Below are 21,638 nucleotides of genomic sequence, written 5' to 3' on the forward strand. Positions count from 1 at the left end.
ATGTCATAGTTGTTAATGAAAAACTACGGGTACAGGGCTGTACAGTGGTACCTTTGGTTAAGTACTTAATTTGTTCCGGAGGTCCGTTCTTAACCTGAAACTGTTCTTAACCTGAAGTACCACTTTAGCTAATGGGGCCTCCTGCTGCTGCCGCGCCACCGGAGCACGATTTCTGTTCTCATCCTGAAGCAAAGTTCTTAACCTGAGGTACTACAGTGGTGCCTCGCAAGACGAAATTAATCCATTCCGTGAGGCTCTTCGTATAGCGGTTTTTTCGTCTTGCGAAGCAAGCCCATTGACAGCTTAGCGGATTAGCGCTATTAGCGGTTTAGCGGCTTTTAGCGATCAGCTGTTTAGCGGCTTATCAGCGGATCAGCTGATAAGCGGCTTAGCGGCTTAGGAAAAGGGGGGAAAACAGGGAAAAACCCCGCAGGAACTCGCAAGACATTTTCATCTTGTGAAGCAAGCCCATAGGGAAATTCGTTTTGCGAAGCGCCTCCAAAACGGAAAACCCTTTCATCTAGCGGGTTTTCCATCTTGCGAGGCGTTCGTCTTGCGGGCCACCACTGTATTTCTAGGTTAGCGGAGTCTGTAACCTGAAGCTATGTAACCCAAGGTACCACTGTATACAAATTTAAATAACAACTTAATTGTCAGACTCAGCTTCTGCTACATAGAAATCAGGCTTAGATACATCCTCTGAACAAAGCAAAATGGTCACACCTGCTTTATCAATAAGAAAGTAGAACAGGCTTGCAGGATCAGACCAAGGTCTACAAAATCCAACATTCTTCTCCCAAAGTGGTTAGATTAGAAGAGTGTTCAAGACCATCTAAAAGACTAAGGAAGAAGGACAGTGCTTACTGTTAAATGGCTTCTTGAAAACAGTTGAATTGTTGTTGGCATCCGTCTGTTTTGGGGGACAATGGAGGAGTCCGCCTTTATAAGTGAAGTCAAAGTATTGGAAGGTTGCAGCACCTGCTATGGCTGTAGAGAGTGATGCAGGAGAAACATGTTTTGTCTCCATGGGAAGGCCTGGCTGAAGTCATCATTTGAGACTTCTCTACACTCCACATAGTGAAATATTTTAATTTATTTATTAATGCACTTTTGCATACAAGGTAATCTGTGGGAGTGGGTGGGGCATGCTTGAACAATGTTGTCTCTTCGGTCTTAACATTGGTTCTCTCTTCCTAGCTTAAAGCTGGAATTACTACAGATGTTGATGCTAAGACTTCTCGGCTTCTATGGATTGGCTTAGCCTTAATGTCAACCCAAGGTGGAGCCTTGGCATGGCTTACCTGGTGGGTCTATTCATGGGATATCATGGAGCCTGTTACTTACTTTATCACCTATGGAACTGCCATGGCGTTCTATGCTTACTTTGTGCTTACTAAACAGGTGAGTCTCAGTAAATTTGGAGCTGTAATGTTAGCGGAATCTACATGGTTATCATAGTGAGAGTCTGCAAGTACATATCTGTGAATCTTCTAAAGTATCCTAACAAGGAGGCCTAGGATTTCTTTAGGTTGTAAAATGTCCATAGACAAAGGTTGGCTAACCTGCAGCCCTCCGCTTCGTTGGATTCCATGTCCGATCAACTCTAGCTGGCATGGCAAATGGACAAGGGATTGTGGGAGTTAGGATCCTTTAGCTTCTGGAGGGCCACAGATTCTCAGGTGGGCACAAGTGCACCACCAGGTAGGTTTTGTTATGCACCACTCACTTGAAGGCTTTAAAACGTATTTGACTGGATGCTGGTTCCTCCCTTTCCTTTGGAGGGCAGTTTGTTTTCTGCCTTCACTTGAACTAGACCTATTTTGGAATAGACTGTCCTATTGTTCTGCTCTCCATGGGGTTCATATAATTTTGTGGATGCTGGTCATTGGATCTATAAAGCTTCTATGCCTGGGGCTACATGCCTGAAGGGTCACCTTCTGTCCTTCAACATATCCACAATCAACCAAGAGTCCTTGCCTAAATGTGAAATGCATGCATCTCATCCATACCATATTGAGTGCTTTTTTTTCCAGTGGCTGATTCACTCTGTCACCTTGGGAGAGTCATTAATGTCTTGGGACTTTGAATCAATCATCTATAAAGGCTAAAATTAGTTATATGAAAGAGTCACAGTGAGGTGGCTTCACCTTTCAGTCTTCATGTGAAAGTGGCCTTATAAGAATAATCCCATGTGATAAACAGCACGTTGCCACATGCTGAAAATTGCTCAGATTTGTAACGTGCATTTCATGGTGATTATTTCTACCTCAAAAGCTATTATGAAAACGAGCCCTTACCATTTTTGAGATATTTCTGTTTACTGATTTGATGGGACTAGGAGTCTAGTAGATACTCTGTCTCTCATATGCTACATTGTATGTTTGGGTTTTTTTTACTTTTTTAAAGGGGGAAATGGGCTTGAAATCTGAATTGATTTTTTTTTTAAGCACTTTATCCACATTTAATGACTGCAGCTGCAGTAAAATGGACAGCTCTACAATTATGATCTCCTGGTTAACATTTCAGAGTACTCCCTTATATTTTGTTTTCTTACGCAGGATTATATTTACCCAGATGCTCGGGACAGGCAATTTCTCCACTACTTTCACCAGAAATCCAAAAGCCAGAACTTCGATGTGGATCAGTATAACAAATTAAAAGATGATCTTGCAGAGGTTAGTTGCATAACTTGCTTTGAGTCAATACACTTAAATTTTGTTCTGTAACATAAAAGTGGCTCCAAAAATGTTTTGAAATCCCAACATTGGCCCCACTTCTACAGCTGGCACATTTCAGGCAGTAACGCTGTAGTCTGTTGCTAAACAACATGCATAGAAAGCACACTCTTGTAGCCATATACAGGCTTCCTTTTTGAAAAGTGGGTTTAAAATGCATATTGACAGCCACTTGACAGGTGAGGAAGAAAAGTAATAATCTTACTTTGGAGGAAATGGGTACAGCTTCCCTTTCCATCTGCTGCAGCAGCTGTGATTAGTGTCAAGAAGATGTGAAATGGAAAACTCTCCAACTCCAAAGTAAACAAACCCTTATCTCCCTTGCTGTCTCCAAAAGCTAATGGAATGCTTCCCAGCTACTTCAGTAGGCTTCAAAACAAAAATGAATAGTGTTGACCTTGCCAGGCCAGCTCTGCTCAAACCTTCCAAGTCCATAGAGAATTGTTTGGATTAGGGACTTCAGTGCTACTCCTCGATGACAATTTACAATGCACCAGCTGCAAAAGAGAAAGCCAAATCATAGGCCTGCCCACCTTCTATATCCCCTCTCAGAACTGGCGAGACATTGCCATAGCCACCAGGTGCAGAAGATGACCCTGGCAGTGTGTTGTGATTTGCAGCTGCTGCCAGCGGCTGCTGCTTTCACTGGATTTGCCAGCCAGGAAGAGGATTCTGCCATCCTAGATGGCACATTAACTTGCTTATGTGATTGCCAGGAGCTCACTGTCAATACAGCACAACACAGTTACAAAGCCAATAGCTTCCCTTGCTATTCTCAGTGCTTCTTTGTCCAGTGGCCCTGTTGGCATCTTTCCCTCCCTGTCACTACCTCTGCTTACCCTTTCAGATTTCAGGCATCCCTGGAAACGTGTTGCAACTCATGGGAGTCCTAGGTTCCAGATCTTTGGGGGTTGACCTTTAGCAATTTGTAAGCCGAGGTATAGGTTTTGCGTTGGAAGACATTCCCATTAAACACTTGACCACTGTTTGATGATTAAACTAATTCTAACACTGGTTGCTCAGTGGAAGAATGCTCATGCTGTTATACTTTAGTATATATACTTGCACTAAGTAGATTTGTTTATTGCATTTATATCCTGCACTTTACCAAAGGGTACTGAAGAAGGGAGTGCCCATAAAAGTCCCTGTTGAAATGTCATGCTGTACGATGGCCAAACCAACTTCCTGATTTTAGTTAACTGAACCATACTTAATTCTAATCAGAGGTGGGAGGGACACACGAACCTGCAGGGTGCTCTTGGTTGTTAAACCATGTAACTAGGCAGCGTGATGTTTGAGATGTATATTCCATTTGTTCCACACTACAATCTGTGAGATGAGTGATCGGCTCATGGTGGGCATCTGGATTTGAAATGTGGAAATCTGACTTCTTTGCCACCATTGTGTCTACTCAGTGTCACAGAGCTAAGCTTGCACAGGTGGTGAAAGGCCTGTTACAATCTGGCCAAAGCAGGGGAAGTGATAGAACCATTGATGCCTGCTGTGAGCATCATGCAAGGCATTTTGCAGCTGAAATCTGCTTGCATTAGATCTGAATTGGATTCCAGTTTTTGAAATGAGATCAGAGAAATGGACAGACACCTTGCAGAAATGAAACCAAATGCATATATGCAGCTAGACCCTTGCCCTTCTTGTGCCCTTAATGTGGCAAGTTTAGGCATATCCAGTGGGGTCCCAGAGATAATCAGTGCCTTCCTTCAAAACTTTGGGAAGCATTCCCTCTTAAAAAGGCTTAAAAATTACCCTTGAACCTGATGAAGCTAACAACAGTCACCATGCATCCAGTCTATTGTCTCTTAATGTGGTCAATTCATGGTTGCTCCTTAGCAACAGTGTTTTCTAAATGACAGTGATTACTTGGATTAGTTCCCATCTGGTTTTAGAGCAAAGGAGCAAATACCCTGATGCTAAGTGATTTGGCAGTTTTGCCTTCCACTTTCCTTTAAGAAGAATCTCCACTGCTTTAAAGGTTGGACATGGCTTTGAAGCTCGTCTCCTTATCATCCTTAAAAGGGGAACCTTTTTCATTCCCTTCTGGCCAACCTTCAGATGGGGTGTGGACAGGCACATGCCAGTGGTGGTTGATGGTCAGAGCTAGAGGCCAAAGTGGGAAGAACTTTTTACCTTTGTGCTGCGGGCTAGTTTCTACATATGCTCACACATTCTCTTTCTTCCAGGCAAGAAGAAGGCACAATCAGAGGTCAAGGATTCAGTCTAGCCAAGCAAAAACAGTGTGGCCTGGGATAGAGTCCTGAGGGCCAGATAAACAAGCCTAGAGGGCCATGTTAGGCCTTCAGCTTTAGGTCCCCCACTCCTGCTTAAGATACTAGTCCTCTGCTTGCTCACCAGGCTCTGCAACCTAAGCTAGCCTGTTACTTCTTAATGCTATGATTTTTAAAGGAGTGACTACTCCTAAAATTGTCCCAGTGATACTTGCCACTCATTCATTCATATACAAGTGTATGTGTGCACACTTGATATTCCTCTTATTACGGCTTACTGCCCTTTGTCCATCGTTTCAAGTGGTTGTAAACACAATTTCCTTCTTTGGAATTAAGTGGGGGAAACAGTTTTAATGTTAAAGTTTGCCATAGCTTACTAATGCAAATGCATGCTGTGAGATTTAAAAATTCAGGAACCCCTTATGTAAATAAATAACCACAGGGTTTCCTGCAACGAGAGCAGATTTCCTCCATGCGATATATAAAGTGTTTCTCTAGAAGCCAACAATTGGAGTACCTTTTATGCTGACAGACGGATGCAGTTAATCTATCCAGTTCCTTAGGCCTAGATGGGGAATCTGTGTCCCTGAAGATGTTGTCGGACTCCCAACTCAGAGATGGTGTTTCAGTCCAGAAATTACTAGAGCCCACAGGTTTCCCACCTCTGCCTTAGGCTCAAGGTTATATAAATGTATACAACTACTAACCTAAGGGCCAGAACTATATGTTACAGCAAGCACTCAAGTGCTGGAGGGCAACATGCAGTGAAATAACTGGTGGGAGTTAATAAAACCAGTTCCTGGTTTATTCCTCTCTACCTATGCCCCACAGTTGTTTTTCCTTCAACTAAACAAATTTCTAATCTTGGAATTAGGGGAGGTGGAAAACATTGCAGGGATTTTTGGAGGAAGAGTTGGACCACATGAAAAATAAAGGCTTTTCAGTGGTATCTGTGGAATGGTGTCCTTGAGGAGATGCACCTGGCTTTGTCCTTGTCAGCATTTAGGCACCTGGCCAAGACCTTTTTTGTTTATTCAGGCCATTGGTAATTAACTTGCCTCCTAAGTTGGTGCGTCTTGTCATCCTTATTGGGTCAGCATTTTGTGTATTTTGCAATGCTTTTTCTGCTTTTGATTTGCTTTTATTTGTTGTAGTTTCCCTCTGAGGAACCCCTTCTTTGCCTTGTAACATGACTGAATGCTAACAGCCATCCAGATGGCATTAACTAGGCATCAGAAAGATTCTGAAGGGTTTCACACCTGCAAGCTCATCAGTTTATATTTGTCTCTTCTCACTGCTAGGTGGAAGAATCCTTGAGGCGGCTGAAGAATCCCTTACAATTGCGTCTTCCCATCGAAGAAATAAATGACAAACATTAATTTTTTTGATAATTATTAGCCTTGTTGAATTGCCTCATAAGATTTGAAACTGGAGTATTCTGGACTAATGTAGTCCTTCTGTTTTTGAAGGTGTTTGGGGGGTGAAGAAATCTACAAGGAACAGCTAAAACTGTTCCTGATAACCGAGATTTCTTTTTCATGTTTTACAAAGAAATTCAGACTCCCCATGTATATAGTTTGTTTCTTAATACTGTTCACAATAAAAAGAAACATGTAGCAGCTACTGTTGAATTAATAATGCATACTTGATTGAAAGAAGAGACAAAAATGATTTTTAAATTTTTTATTTTAATCTGGAACCCCTCTATTTGAATGTAACTTTATAATAAGGTAAATAAAAAAATGCATTGCTGTTTTGGGCTTATTTTATTTTCTGAGTTAAGATATGTTCTGCAAAAAAAAAAATTAAAAAGCACCTCCTAAGTTTTCAGGAATCCTCACATGCACAAATAGTTTCAGAGTCTGTGGCTTTTTATAAACATATAAAGCTTCTTGTTACATTTAAGATGCAAAGTTCATGAGGCACAACTCACCTGTACAAACATCACCAGCCCCAACATCAGGGAGCAAGACAGTACATGTCCTAGCACCTATAGAACAATAGCTAATGGCCTGCAGTAGGTCAAGCCACTTAATAATAATTTTGAACTATAAATGGGATGCCTGGAACTCTTTTGACCATACCAGCCAGTTACACCAGTCAGTGGCAGTTGCACAACTGAGTCTGACAGTGTTCAGATGGTATTTGCCAGGCTAAAGTATGGGGATGAGGTCAGATAATGAAAATGATCCCTACAAAAGCATTATTGTATGGGGGGGGGGGGAAGAGTACAAATCTAAAGTTTCGAAATGAAGCTTGCAAACTCATGCACTTGAAAATAGTTAAGTCTGATTAACTGCTTCTTTCTTGCCCAAATGTAAAAAGATTGACTTATTTTCCAATACTCTCTGAGGTTTGGTAAGTATAATATTGATTTCTAATCCAATAATTTCAAATGCAGTGCATAAAAAGTACTTCCGGTTTTAAAATGCTGAATTTTATGGAAAGTTCAACATTGTATAACTTCCTTTCAAATTTCTTTTCGCAATTTTTCTAACAAGTTAAAAAAAGTCTGTCAGATTTTGAAATTATCTTACAATATTTACAATCACTTTTTTTTAAAAAAAAGCCCTTGCTGGTTGTAATTTGGTTACTTGGGCCTTCCATTATTGCTACTTTGTAGTTTTGCAAATCGTCTTAGTTGATCAAGAAAAACAAGGGTGATTTTTTATGCAAACTGAAATAGTGCACACTGACAATGCTTGGCAGTGCAGTTCCAAACATCAGCTACGCAGAAACAACCCCGTTGAGTTAAGTGGGAATTACTCCCAGGTAAAAGGGTACAGGATTGCAGCCTGAATCTATTACCCCATACGTCAAGATTGTGGGTAGCTTGAGATACTGTTACTGCTCCTCAGTGTTATTTTGATTTTGGGTAGAAATGCAGCTTCTTGGTCAACATTGATGCAAAGCAAGGAATCTGCTTTTTCCCTATAGCATTAAGATCTTTGCACATATCCACTCTGCGGTGAGCCACCTTCCTGTTAACCAGCGTCAGTAGCTCTGTGAACTCCAGGGAAGAACCATGTTTTCTTATCATCTCACACAGATCTTGAATGTACCAAGAGCCATTTACCGTCTCGCGGTGAGAATAGTACCCTGTTGCAAAAAGGGGGAAAGGGTATTAAGTCTTTGTCATGTCTGCAGAAAAGCCTTGGCTCTGAACCTGCATTCAATTATTATTTTTAAACTAGCAAATAGTAATTCAGAGATTATTAAACCTAATTCCATGCTTTGGGAAAGCTGAAAATAATCACACACCCTGATCTAAAAACATGTTTCCTTTGTCATCAACTAACTTTTTAAATAAATATGCTTAGGACTGCAGCCTTAGTTGGTCTTGAGGGATATTCATTTGTGAAGCAAGAATGATTAAGGGCTTAAAAATATTTTTTGCACTATTAATGAGTACACCTTGCAGCAAGAATCCCAGTGTTCACCTTCAACAGCAGAAGACAACAGGTGTACATCCACTTTGGACAAAGCTTTAATCCCAAGGCAGATACTTAAAAACTCTGAACTGAGGTAACCTGCCTAAAGCAGTCTAGTCTCAACGCTTCAGAGATACCTCTGAGCTACAGAGGGTGTTTTTGGTTTTTTACTTTCTCAAGCCAAATTTTTGAACCTTCCACGAACAACTATTAAAGGAAATGGATGTTTTTTGCATACATTTTTTCTTATCACAAATATAGCATGCAACCCTGCACATGGCAATAGTACAAGTATACACAGAGACTAACTTCCAAGAAAATTGTCTCTTTCTTTTGTAGATAACTGCCACTTCAAGGAATCAGCAGTTACAGACAGCCGGGGGGGGGTGTGCATTTTACCTTCTGCAACCGAGTAACACATGAGGAAGTCTGCACCAGCAGGCAGTGTATATACAGCAGCAGCATCGACTAGTGTTTCATTGATTTCTGTTTTGCTATCCACTGTGTCACGATGAAGGACTGGGTCATCATGCCTATCTCCTCTGCATGCCTGTGGGAGGAGAAACGGTTGGAAACGAAGTCTCACAGCTAGACACCATTCTAACGCAGAACCCTTCCGAGTTCTGCCTTTGTTGACATACACTGAATACATACTGAAATATTTGGTTACGCTTTGCTGAGTCTTTTGGTAGGATGACTCAGCTTAGAAAGTGCAGCAAACACTGGGGGAAGGGTGTGTGTGTTTCACTTTGGAATTGAGTTTAGAAAGAAGCATGCCTTGTACTTCCTATCATATGCATAAACCAAGGCAATACTTAGAAAAGCAAGGGAATAAAAAGTGTCTCTGTGATACCGAAGAGATTCCAATAAACTGACACATGAAGTTCTGTCTATCCTGAACTGAGGGCCGGAACTGCAAGAAGCAGCAGATAACTGGGTCATGGCCTATTCTGTTGGAGGAGGGGTTTTTGTGTTTCGATTTTTTTCTTTATCTCTGTATTGTTTCCAATAAATATGCAACTGTCTCCTCCTGCCTTCCCTAGCCTGGTGGTGTCCTGGTGAGAATTCCAGCCCAAAACACCTGGAGGGAATCATGTTGTGGTTTAATTCACGAGCTCCACTTTCTCACCTGAATTATAAATACTTTTGGCTTCCCAACTAGGCTTGGGCATTTGTCTCCTCTGAACATCTTGGTTAATTCCTGTATCTTTATTTTAGCATCGTAGGCATAAACATGATCATCTTCTCCATGGCTCAGGAAAATGCACACGAAGCAGTCTGCATCTTCATGCTGGTCTGTGGACACTGCGAAACAATGCCGTTGAGAAACCTTATTTTAAAAGCAATGGTTGGTAAAGCAGCGAGTACCCTGGGGTCATGTTGGAGCTGAGCTTAGCAAACCCAAGCTATCCCCACACCCCTAAAAGGGAAAATAGCTCATGCTCTTTTATACTAAGATGGATTGAAAATATGAACCATATTTTGCTCTCGATTGTATCACTGGAAGTCTGCCGTATCCAGCACCTCTGCAAATTCCTCATGGGGCCCTGAATCCTGCACAGCTGCCCTTTTGTATTCCTACTAAACCTCAAAACTAGAGGTTCTTGACAGAAACAGTGTTCAGAATGAAAGGGACATGGGCTTCAAGGTGACCTTGTTGCCTCCATCAGGCCGGATTGATAAGCATCCATTCTAGGGACTCGGGTACCCAAAAAGCTACTGCTTGGGCTATTGCTGTATCTAGATTCAAGGAAAGGAAAGGAGGCTCCTTACAGGCAGAGACTATTAAGAACTATGGGTGGAGCAAACAGTGCTTTCTTCATAAGTGTGGGTGAGTACTATGAATGGAACAAGTGCTTATTTAGAGTCAGGTGACTTAATTGGAAAGGTTATTAAACTACTTCGATATTGCCTGCTAATTCAAAGATACATTCCCACTCAAATTCTAGTACCTTAGGCTGCAATCCTACCCCCGCTTTCCTGGGAGTAAGCCCCACCGAATTCACTATGACTTACTTCTAAATAGACACGATGAGACTGTGCTGCAAGTCTCTTATCACAATTTTGCTAGAGCCTACTTGGTGCATTCTGGCTGTTCTGGAACTGCAGTTCAAAACCAGCTTTGTTTCAGACTTGATATCACTGCTGCAACTTTCCAGATTTAAGTCAACCACAGCAGCAGGTTTCATTCACTGAATATAAAACACACTCCTTTACATTGTTGGAAGGCTATCTACTCCAACGTCCTGCTGATGCTGGAATACACTACTAGAGCATCCCTGATGTTGGTCATTCAGTCCCACTATGTAGTAGGAGACTTACTCTAATGGAGAGTAAGTCTCCCACTACCACAACACAGTCTTCCACCTTTCTTCCTAATGGTGCAACAGAAAACATGAGTGTTTCCATCCTAGTGGCAGCCCTTCAAATATTTGGCCATCATATCTGCTCTTACTTATTGCTATTGTCATAATTCAGCTATTGATTTGTCGATCTGGATCAGGCATAGGCAAACTCGGCCCTCCAGATGTTTTGGGACTACAACTCCCATCATCCCTGACCACTGGTCCTGTTAGCTAGGGATGATGGGAGTTGTAGTCACAAAACATCTGGAGGGTCAATTTCGCCTATGCCTGATCTAAATACTTTGGATCAGTTCAACTCTCATAAGGAAACTAAGCAACTCTGACAGTACCATATTTCTTTTCTATGATTTTTTTTTTTTTTACTGTAACACGTTTTTATCAAGAAAGGGTTAAACAAAAGGTTTTAAGTTGAACACATTCACTATTAAAGCTGTATAACAATCATAGCAGATTTTACTCAAATAAAGCAAAGTCACTTACCGTTGTAAATGTTTTGCAACACTTCAACTGCTTTAAGGTCATCAAAGCACTTCACTTCAAATCCAAGCTCCGTCAAACTAGTATAAACAGGAACAAGAAAAGTCTTACAAGTTGCATTTGTTTCTTGATTTTTCTCTTCTTGAGAAAATGCAGCATTAGAAATATGTGGGGTACTAATAACTAACCAATGACATATGGCATGGTTTCTCCAAAACAGCAATAAAGGAACAATAAAACTACTTTTAAAGAGAAAGCTATCCCAACTGTTTAACTTGAGTAATCTGCTGGGAAGCAGTTTACGAGTGGCTTGATCTTAACTGAACAGGAACCAGGGGTTCCTTTCGAAGCTTTCTTGGGACTTCTCAAAGCAAATACTGGATCAAAAAAGCATATTGATAGCTTAACACTCTCTCCTCTGCACCCCATTACTGATCTGCCATGTAATTTATTGGTTGAAGGAGAGAGGGAAAATAAAGTGTTTTCTCTCCTACAACTCTTAACAGGTTGCTCTGTGTACTCCTATCCTGCACTCAAAACTGCTTAGAAGCCATTTTTGGCAAGTAGATGGTCTATAAATTAAGAGAAAAATAATGTGCAGCCACAAGACTGGGCTGGGTGTCTTCTAAGGTACACTTTCAGTTCATGTGGCGTCATGCTTATCTGCAAAACACAGGTGGCTTGTGACAGACAAGTCAACATGGGAAGGGTTGCCTAAAAGTTTGAAAGCTGCATTCAAAGTGCTTTATATATAGTCATTCTTTGAACTGCACCTGTAATGTTCACCTGTATATTGGCCAGTGGGAAAAGACTCGTGAGTCATAATGACCAACTAAGAAGAACATGTCTGAGGCAGCGTTTGAACTGTGGGCTTCACAGCTCATGCTTTTTTAGTCCTTATAGTGTACTCATTGTCAGGGCGAGTCCCAAGTGGGCTTCATCATTTGTATACATGATGATTTTGTCTTTAAGAAACTTCATTCTTTGGTATTTTTATGTATAAATGGCATGAAGTTGTACTGGATTCTCCCTACTCCGCCCACAAACTCACACATGCTTAAAAATAATTTGAGAACATCTCCACACCTGCGTTTTAGGTTATCCCTGTCAGCTTGGGTGCCTCGTCTCTCTGGTAAAGTTAAGTGCCAGAAAAAACGTTCATGGTTGAAGATCAGAGCAAGTCCCCTCCTCTTGTGGTTCATGTTATACTCCACTGCTGGATCAAAAAGCTGGATGTTTCTACAAAAATAAGGAGTTTTCAGTTATTAAATCCAGTCTCCCTCTCTCTCTCAAATGACACCACCTTGATGAATCCACTGGATCAAGCCAGGATCCAAAGAACTGTACAACTACTTATACATAGCCAGAGGACTTGTATGCTTCTAAAATAACAGGTCCCAATTCCATATGCCAGTTGTAGTTTTGCCAATCAAACAGGATTTATTCCATACGGAAATAGTCCAGTCATTGTGTATACACACACAAATATAAACACATTGCTTTAGGATAGAAAATTTACGCAGCACGGACTGACAACTCTTAATTCTGTGATAAACCCAGTTACAAAAGTCAAATAATCAGCAAGCACAATTTTGGCTGCTCCTAAAAAAGTTATCTTTTGTACTGCAAGCACTTCAGAGCGCAGCCATACTTATTAGAAATCCAGTAAATATTGAGGGTGTGGTTCTTAGAACAACAAGCATATACAGTGGAAAATACTTTTCTGTCTCTTGTTTTCAGCTACAAACAGCTGTTCAAGGACAACAGAGATCCTTACCTTTCAACAATGGCATCTGTTTCAGTGTGGTTTTGCTGTCCATCTATAATTTGAAAATAATTCAAAACATGGTTGGCCCAATATACTTAAAGGCACAAATGAAGTACATATAAATGATCTATTTTTCAAATAAGCTTTTAAAGAATGTAGCATCAACATGCTCCAAAGATGTCTTCATTTGAGATAACTGGATTTGTTCCTGTATTAAGATTTTGCTGTAGTAAATCAGGAGCTTCTGCAACTCTTGCCCCCCAAATCTGTAATTAGCAATCTAAAAAATAGCACCACTACTTTGCCTATTGTTGTTGTTTTAATGTATTAAATTTTGCTGACACCTTTCTCAAACAAACCCAAGGCAACTTACAACAATATAAAAATATACAAGACAAAGTGAAACAAACTGAAACAAAGTGAAAAACTGGCATTTATCCATACAATATGCAAAATGTAAAAACGGAGCCCCAATATACCAAGATCTCAATAACACTGTGTGTTCCTGTAAAGAAGGTTGACACCAAGACAATAATTGCTTATCCCAGAAATTAATTGTCTGCTTTCCAGTATTATCATATGCCTGAGAGCAGAAGAAAGTTTTTACATGCCATCAATTGTACTTATGTATGAATAGGTATGCCCAGATTTCAGTCCTGCTTTTCCCCTCCACTGTTTCTGGCTAACAATAAAAAACAGCATTTCATCTTTTAAAATATTTTACAACTTTTGCCCTAGTTAAAATCTTGAAAGTGTATCTAAAGATCTATCTTTCTCAATCTTTTTGAAACTCGAAACTTCTGCCTCCTGTCTCTACTCTCAAAACTAATCAATTGTCTTTTGCATAGGTGGACATGCACAAATCCTTAGAGGACTGTTTGTGTGTATCGTTGGATCACAGCACCTGCAATGAACAGGGGAAATAACAGGACGTGTACATTCCATTCTAAATGCACATACAGAGAAGCTTCATTAGAACAATCAGCCATGCCTACAAACTTAATGTGTATTAGTTTATTCCCTATGCAAACAATCCAGCTTGGGTTAATGAAGCAAGAGTGTGCCACCTTCCCATAAATCAGATCCACCTCTGAATGTTTTCACCTCCACAGGAATACACCCACACCCCATCTGGGGAGGAAGATTTTCTTCTCCTGCTTGCTCCCCTGTTCTGTTCTCACTTAGAAAAGTTTTTGTTGTTGTTGTTGTTGTTGTTGTTGTTGTTTGGAAGCCGCCCAGAGTGGCTGGGGAAGCCCAGCCAGATGGGCGGGGTATAAATAATAAATTATTATTATTATTTCTAAGTGGGAACAGAACACTTTTTTGAATAGCTTTCAATTATATTTTGAACGAACAGCAGATACTTTACCTCTGTCTTGCAGTACATTCTTGCTGTCCACATGGATTTCTCCTATGGCAGAAAACAACATATTTAGTGATGCAGCAAAAGTGTAGACTGTTCACTTCTTTTCTGAAGTTCTATATATAATTGTGTTGGTTCCATGGCTTTGTAGATTCTGCCTTCTCATTAAACTCAAGAAGACTTTAATCCAGCCATGGCCAGGTGTCCATGCTGTTTTGTGCAGCTGTGTGCCTGCAGAACAGTGATGGGGAAATTATAGCCTTCCAGACACTCTTGAATTACATACAAGACCTTGTCTCTGGCCATGCAGGTTAGGACTGATGGGAATTGATGCGGCTCTAAGACAAAACACGGGTTAGAACACAAGGGTTCCCAGAGAAATCACAGCCACTGCACTCCTCCCCTGGTCCACCTGCTGCAGCAAGGTAAATCATGATTGGGACTAGTGTGCTGACCAAACCTGGGCTCATAGCTTGTCTTCTCCAAAGAAATCATGAGCTGTAAAACGAAGAAGAAACTTACAGCTCACCCTTTCTTTGGAGTAGAAAATGGAAGTTGATGCTGCCCTAAAGACTGTCACATTGTTGTTGGCACATGAGACAATGGAGTGTGCCTCTGGGGGTGAAGTCAAATGGCTGCATTAGCAGCACTGAAGTGACCTCCCTGGAGCACAAACCTGGGCAGTGTTTATGGATGTCCTGAGCTGCACAAAGACAAGACTCCCCCCCCTCCCTCTTGGCCTCACTGATGTGTTTCAAAGGAAAGCAGAGGGATGCATTTGGCACCAGCTTGGCAGGAGCTGCTGGAAGATGGCATCCAATTATCTTACGGATGCCACTCTGGATTTGTATAGAGTTTACTCCTCAGCCTTGTCTTCTCCTGAAGATATCCCGCAAAGCAGCAGAGGTTTAGGGTCAGAGTTTTCCTTCTCCTAGATGGGCTACCTTCCCAGGTGGATGAGCCCCACCTGCCCCTCATTTCCCTCTACAGCACATGCAGAAACTGTCGTCTTGACCACTGGTCTTGTCTGCTCAATCCGCAGAAGCCTGTCTTCGCATGCAGGGGAAGTCCCTAACTCACTGAAGGTTTGAGACCCACCAGGCCAAGTCAAAGCCATTCTCGGGCATAGCTGTCAACTTTCAGATTTGAAAATAAGGGATCAGCAACCTCACCTGTCCTAGGGACAGTCTACAGGATATCTAACAATCTGGGATAGCAGCGGGAAACGGCGCTGGAATAAGCGAATTTCGCACACAAAAAAAATGGAAGGTTGACAGCTATATTCTCGGGGTGTGGCTGCTGCGGCCACCCGCTGACAGCTTCTAGGCATAGCTGTCAACTGTCCCTTATTTGGCGGGAAAGTCCCTTATCCCAGCGCAGTGTCCCGCTGACGTCCCTTATTGATGATGTCCCTTAAATTTCCCGGGTTTCAAAGGAAGCAGCTCCTCTCCCTCCCTCCCTGCCGGCCAGGGAGGAGGGAGGCTCCAACTCTGTTGCTTGGCTGCGTTGCTCACCCAATAAGGAGTCTAAGAGCTTGCATGCCTTGTGCCGGCCGCGTTGCCTGGGGACTCGCCTTTGCTCGGCGCTTCCCAGCGGAGAGGTGACGTGGTTTTCCTTGCTGCATCCCCTTTGCCGGGTTGCTGTGCTGTGGGAACCACCGCTTGAGGCTTCCTTTGGCTGCTGGCTGGGCTTTCTGCCTTTGGCTCGGAGGGGCTCAGAAGTTGAACATACCGGTGTTAGGAAAATCCCTTATTTTGGGTGCTGATCCCTTATTTTCGAGGCTGCTGGTCCCTTATTTTCAAATCTGTAAGTTGACAGCTATGCTTCTAGGAGCCACAGGTGAGAGCCGAGCGCACCCTGTACTGTTCTTTCAAGTTACCCCCCAAATGTGGGCGTGGGTCTGGCTGGCTTTGCAGCACAAAAGAATAACCGGCTCTCCCCAGCAACCAAGCACCCGACTCCCTGCCCTGCGGCAGCGACAACAAAGGTGCCCGGCAGCTACAACCCAGCCCAAAACACAGCGACGCGGCCACGTGACGACAAGGAGAAGGAGGGGCGGAGCGGGAGGAAACACAGGAAGGCGAGAAAGAACAAAGAAAGGAGGCGAACAAAAGCCGACTCGAAGCCAGGAGGACAAAGGCCGGGCGTGGACAGCAGTTTTGCTTTCTCTCCCCACCCCACAAACGGTAAAAAAAGAATACCCCTTAGTGCCCCCCCCCCGCTTGAACTAAGCCTCAGGAGGTCCGTGTATCATATATTGATCACTAAATGCAAGTACAGATGCACAAGCCATTCTTTCCTGAACACGAGCATTCTGCGGAGGATGAGAGTTCTTGCATGCACACCACCCATTTCAAAGAATCCTGGGAATCGCGGGCTCGTAAAGGGTGCTGGAAACGGGGGCTCATTGAAGGGTGAACTGCTGTTCCCAGGGCTCTTCCGGGGAGCAAGTACGCTTGAAATGAGCTGGGTGTCCCCCTGGTTCCCATTCAGATGTTGACACGCAGGCAGACTCCAAACCCCACCGACAGGATCCCTCGCTCTCTCCGGGGGTTAAAGGAGGCGCGCAGCCTTCCTACTGGGGGGCGCCTTTTGGAGACCCGTCTCCCGCGGCTGTTCCTCCCCGCCGGTAGAAATCTCCGAGCCCTGACCTTGCAGGCGGAGAAGCCGAGCAAAGGGGACGGAAGAGCCGCAACCGGCTGCACCCGAGCCGCTCTCAGGCTTCCTGCCCCGCCGCCCCTCGCTTTCTCCACCAGTGCGCAAAGGGCGCCTTTGTGCACGGACGCCCCTCGCGCTCGGCTTCCGGCGCCTACCTGAGCCGTTGTTGGAGTTTCTCTGCCGCTTGGAGCTCGCCATGGCGCCCGAGACTGAGGGAGGAACCCCCTTGGGTGCTGCTTCTGCCGGAGTCAGCGTTTCTCCTCCTCCAGGCAGCCGCCTTCCTCCGCCCACCTTTTTCTCCCCCTCCACCCAGCCCGAGTTATCTTCCTCGGTCCCTCTCGGTTATGCAGGCGGGGCGTGGGCTGCTGCTCCTGGGTGCCAGCCTGGACGCACAGCTCGAAGAAGCTTCCGTGTTCCTTCCCTCCGAAGGTCAAAGGCTTGTCCCCGAGGCTTGTTTTCGTTGCCAGCCCCCAACCCTGCCGTCCCAAGACGTGCCCAAGCAAAGCAACAAATGCCAACCGCCTCCCCTCCCCAAGGTGTAGACAGTAGTTCCAAGGCTGGCCCAGTTGTGAGGTAGAAAAATAGCACAGGCTCTCTTCCTGGGATTAAAAAACACATTAATAATAAATAAATAGCGGTTTGCTGCCTATTACCTAATGGCTGGGCCGGTCCTGTTTCTACAACTTAATTTATTTTTATTTTATTGTATAATTTTTCTTAAATTTTCTGTTTTACATTTTAGAATATTCATTTAAACAACCTTAAAATATCAATGACTTCCCTCTTCTCTTTCCATGGCTCACTGCAAAACATAAATCCCTGCATGTTAGTAGGAGCAGTCCAGCACATTTTGCCGCCTGAAGCAAAATATGTTGTTCAATGTCTGTATAAACAATTTGGATGAAGGAATTGAAGGGATACTCATCAAATTTGCAGATGACACCAAACTGGGAGGGGTAGCAATGCAGAATCAGAATTCAAAATGACCTTTCCAGATTGGAGAACTGGGCCTAATAATAATAATAATAATAATAATAATTTATTATTTGTACCCCGCCCATCTGGCTGGGTTTCCCCAGCCACTCTGGGCGGCTTCCATAGAAACCAAAAATACAGTAAAATCACACGTTAAAAACTTCCCTGAACAGGGCTGCCTTAAGATGTCTTCTGAATGTCAGGTAGTTGTTTATCGCTTTGACATCTGCTGGAAGGGCGTTCCACAGCGTGGGCGCCACTACCGAGAAGGCCCTCTGCCTGGTTCCCTGTAGCTTTGCTTCTCGCAATGAGGGAACCGCCAGAAGACCCTTGGCGCTGGACCTCAGCGTCCGGGCAGAATGATGGGGGTGGAGACGCTCCTTCAGGTATACTGGGCCGAGGCCATTTAGGGCTTTAAAATGGTTTTCAATAGGGATAAATGGCAGGTTCTACACTTAGGCAGGAAGAACCAGGTGCAGAAATATAAGATGGGGGACACCTGACTTACTAGAAGCACATGTGAAAACGGTCTCTAGGGATTTTGGTGGACACACTGAAAGGAAATTTCCAAAAGGCAGTTTTTCTGCCTTTATCTATGGGTATTCTCATTGCCTCCATCACCACCCCGCAACTACTGTAAGGCTGTAGTCCTCCTCTAGAAAGAAAATGTAATTGACTAGACATAAAAATGGTTATCGTTCAAGGGTGTGTACCAATGTTTCCACTTGACAAAAATAAAACATGATATACAGGCTGCTGGCAGGGTGGTAGATTATATAAACATCACCTGTGATGTAACCCAACACAAAAAAGCCACTAGGAGCGTCTCCACCCCCATCGTTCTGCCCGGACGCTGAGGTCCAGCGCCGAGGGCCTTCTGGCAGTTCCCTCATTGCGAGAAGCAAAGCTACAGGGAACCAGGCAGAGGGCCTTCTTGGTGGTGGCGCCTGCCCTGTGGAATGCCCTCCCATCAGATGTCAAAGCGATAAATAACTACCTGACATTCAGAAGACATCTTAAGGCAGCCCTGTTCAGGGAAGTTTTTAATCTGTGATATTTTAGTGTATTTTTGGTTTTTATGGAAACCGCCCAGAGTGGCTGGGGAAACCCAGCCAGATGGGCGGGGTACAAATAATAAATTATTATTATTATTATTATTATTACTAGCATGACATATGCTTTTTCTAACATGTAACATACTGAAGACTAGGAATCGTATCTAATGGTGACTTTGGGCTAGCAGATGTGTGTCTGCTTGCATAAGTTAAACATCTGGTTGCTACTAACCATAATTCCTCCTACCCCAAAAAGCTTTCCCTGCCAGCTGGGTAGAGAATGGGTATGGCCCACAAATTGTAGGGAGGGTTGGTGAAAATGGGTTGTCTCACCTTGTTAGCAGAAGCACTTCTAGCACAAAGGTACCATTGACTGCAACCCAGTAACTCAAATTGATCTATCCCTACTTAAATGGGAGTGAGCTCCAATGAATCCATTGGGACTAACTACTGAGGCGTGTATAGGATTGTGCAGCAAGTGTAATAATGTAAATGCTGACAACTTCCAGAGGGATCACTGTTTGTAGGTGGAAAAGCTTCTTCATGAGGCTGGCAATTTCCCACTTAGTACCACTAAATCCAGTGTCTTCTGTGGTGACCACTTCCAGGACCGTCTAATTAACATTGCAGGAAGCTGCCTCATACACTGCTCCGCCTAGGCCTGCATGTTTGGATGATGGGGGCTTTCAATAGTTTCAGGTAGAAGCATTTCCCAGCCCTATATCAGAGACTGGACCTAGGAAAATGTGCATGCAAAAAATCCTCGTGCTCTACCATTGTGTTATGGCAGGCATGTCCAACAGGTACATTGCGATCTACATGGGGTGTCCCATGTAGATCACGGAATGAAGTTTAGTGATCACCTTTGGTCAACCCGCCCCTAACTCCTGCAATGGCACTGGGTAGATCACAGCCGGTCTTTTTATACTGTGAGTAAATCACAGTCTCTTGAGAGTTGGACGTGCCTGTTATGGCACTCCTATATAAGAATCACATTTTCTTTCCAAACTTAAAGTTCAAACCTTGGTCAAGGTATAACCGGAATCTTTGATCTCTTAGTCACGGTTGTGTCAACCCTGTGCTAAGATAAATAAAAAAAACTATTGGGTCACAGTAACCTGATTTCTGACCCAAATACAGTATAAATTTATTCAGTTTGCATTAACAACAATAATAATAATCATCCCAGGCACATACTGACATGCTGTTATTTACCGTATTTTTCGCCCTATAGGACGCACTTTTTCCCCTCCAAATATGAAGGGGAAATATGTGTGCGTCCTATGGGGCGAATGCAGGCTTTCGCTGAAGCCTGGAGAGCGAGGGGTCGGTGCGCACCGACCCCTCTCGCTCTCCAGGCTTCAGGAAGCTATCCCCTAGCCGTGGGTGACCCAGCTCTCCCAGGGCTGGTGGAGAGCTTGCCTGCACCCAGAAGCTTGGGGCGCGCTGAGCTCCGCACGCCCCAAGCTTCGGGATTAGCGCAGCGCTCCGCTAGCCTTGGGAGAGCCGTGTTAAGTCGCGCGGCTCTCCCACGGCTAGCGGAGACCTTGCCAGCAGTAAGAAGCTTGGGGCACGCTGAACTCCGCACGCCCCAAGCTTCGGGATTAGCGCAGAGCACCTGGGGGGGGGGAGAATAATTTTTTCCCCTTTATTTCCCCCCCCCCCCAAAAGAACTAGGTGCGTCCTATGGGCTGGTGCGTCCTATGGGGTGAAAAATACGGTATATGTTTTATTGTTAACTTTAATTATCTTTTAAATTGTTTTAATTATTTGGTTTTAACTGGTTTTCATTGATAATTTTAATATTTCTTGTAATTTGTTTAAAGGTTTTTATGACAGTCAAGCAGTATACAAATCTTTAAATTGTGGGGAAATACAAAGACCTATGTGGAGTATGGAAGCCCAACTACCACCTGTAACTAGATATTTTCTTCAGAACTGCAGACGCCTTTTCTTCTGCAATCTAATTTTTCACCAGGCACGATCATCTCAGTATAAAAGGCTAGAAATAAACTTCCTTTTTCAGAAACAAAAGCAGGCATTTTTCAGGACATTGTACCAAGTGCAATAGTTTATAAATATATTGACATTTTTTTGAATATTCAGAAGGAACCTTGGTCACTATTTATATAACTGACATTTCAATGCCAATAAAGTCTTATGCCATGCTTGTTGAATTAACATTTGTTAAGAATGCAATGGGAACATAGCTCAGCATTCTGTAACTGGCCAGAACTTTTATGATTCCCCAGCATTAAATGGTTAGTATAAATGCTTCTACTCCAAAGTGTATTTTAGTAGGGGGGTATGTAACTCTATCAGTTCTAGATTTTAGATCCATGATTAAAGTTTACACTCCTTCAAACTTCTCCAAATTGAAGTTCTCTTGTTTTGGCTTGCCATTGCTTTCATTAAAATATCTAGAGAAAGTAGTTTGCTCTTCCTTTCCTCTGGCTTTGGTTTGTGTTTCGCAGATTGCTCCTGCTGAACTTTGTACCTACGGCAAGCTAATAATATAAACTACTAGCTTTGAGTCACATTGCTAGGAATGCTCTTGGCAGGCCAAG

At 43.3% G+C, this 21,638-nt stretch overlaps 2 protein-coding genes across 4 annotated transcripts in view; one reads left to right on the plus strand and one right to left on the minus strand.

Annotated features, from left to right (window-relative positions):
• The window catches only part of MCUB (mitochondrial calcium uniporter dominant negative subunit beta), a 69,485-nt gene extending 62,743 nt beyond the window's left edge, over window positions 1-6,742 (plus strand). For all 3 annotated transcript variants that reach the window (XM_079990299.1, XM_079990298.1, XM_079990300.1), the window contains 3 exons: window positions 1,198-1,401; window positions 2,559-2,675; window positions 6,280-6,742. In XM_079990299.1, the coding sequence (XP_079846425.1) occupies window positions 1,198-1,401; window positions 2,559-2,675; window positions 6,280-6,357 (399 nt within the window). In that variant the 3' untranslated portion in view covers window positions 6,358-6,742. The remainder of the gene's footprint in view (window positions 1-1,197; window positions 1,402-2,558; window positions 2,676-6,279) is intronic.
• Window positions 6,647-17,414, minus strand: CASP6 (caspase 6). Its single transcript, XM_079990310.1, has 8 exons — window positions 17,197-17,414; window positions 14,390-14,431; window positions 13,030-13,072; window positions 12,339-12,491; window positions 11,256-11,332; window positions 9,539-9,714; window positions 8,809-8,959; window positions 6,647-8,077 (listed from the first exon to the last, which is right to left on the minus strand). The coding sequence occupies exons 1-8, from the start codon at window positions 17,237-17,239 to the stop codon at window positions 7,839-7,841; spliced, it is 924 nt and encodes a 307-aa protein (XP_079846436.1). The 5' UTR covers window positions 17,240-17,414; the 3' UTR covers window positions 6,647-7,838.
• Between the last annotated feature and the right edge of the window lie 4,224 nt (window positions 17,415-21,638).

Source organism: Podarcis cretensis (assembly GCF_951804945.1).
Source record: "Podarcis cretensis genome assembly, chromosome: 9".
Lineage (NCBI taxonomy): Eukaryota > Metazoa > Chordata > Lepidosauria > Squamata > Lacertidae > Podarcis > Podarcis cretensis.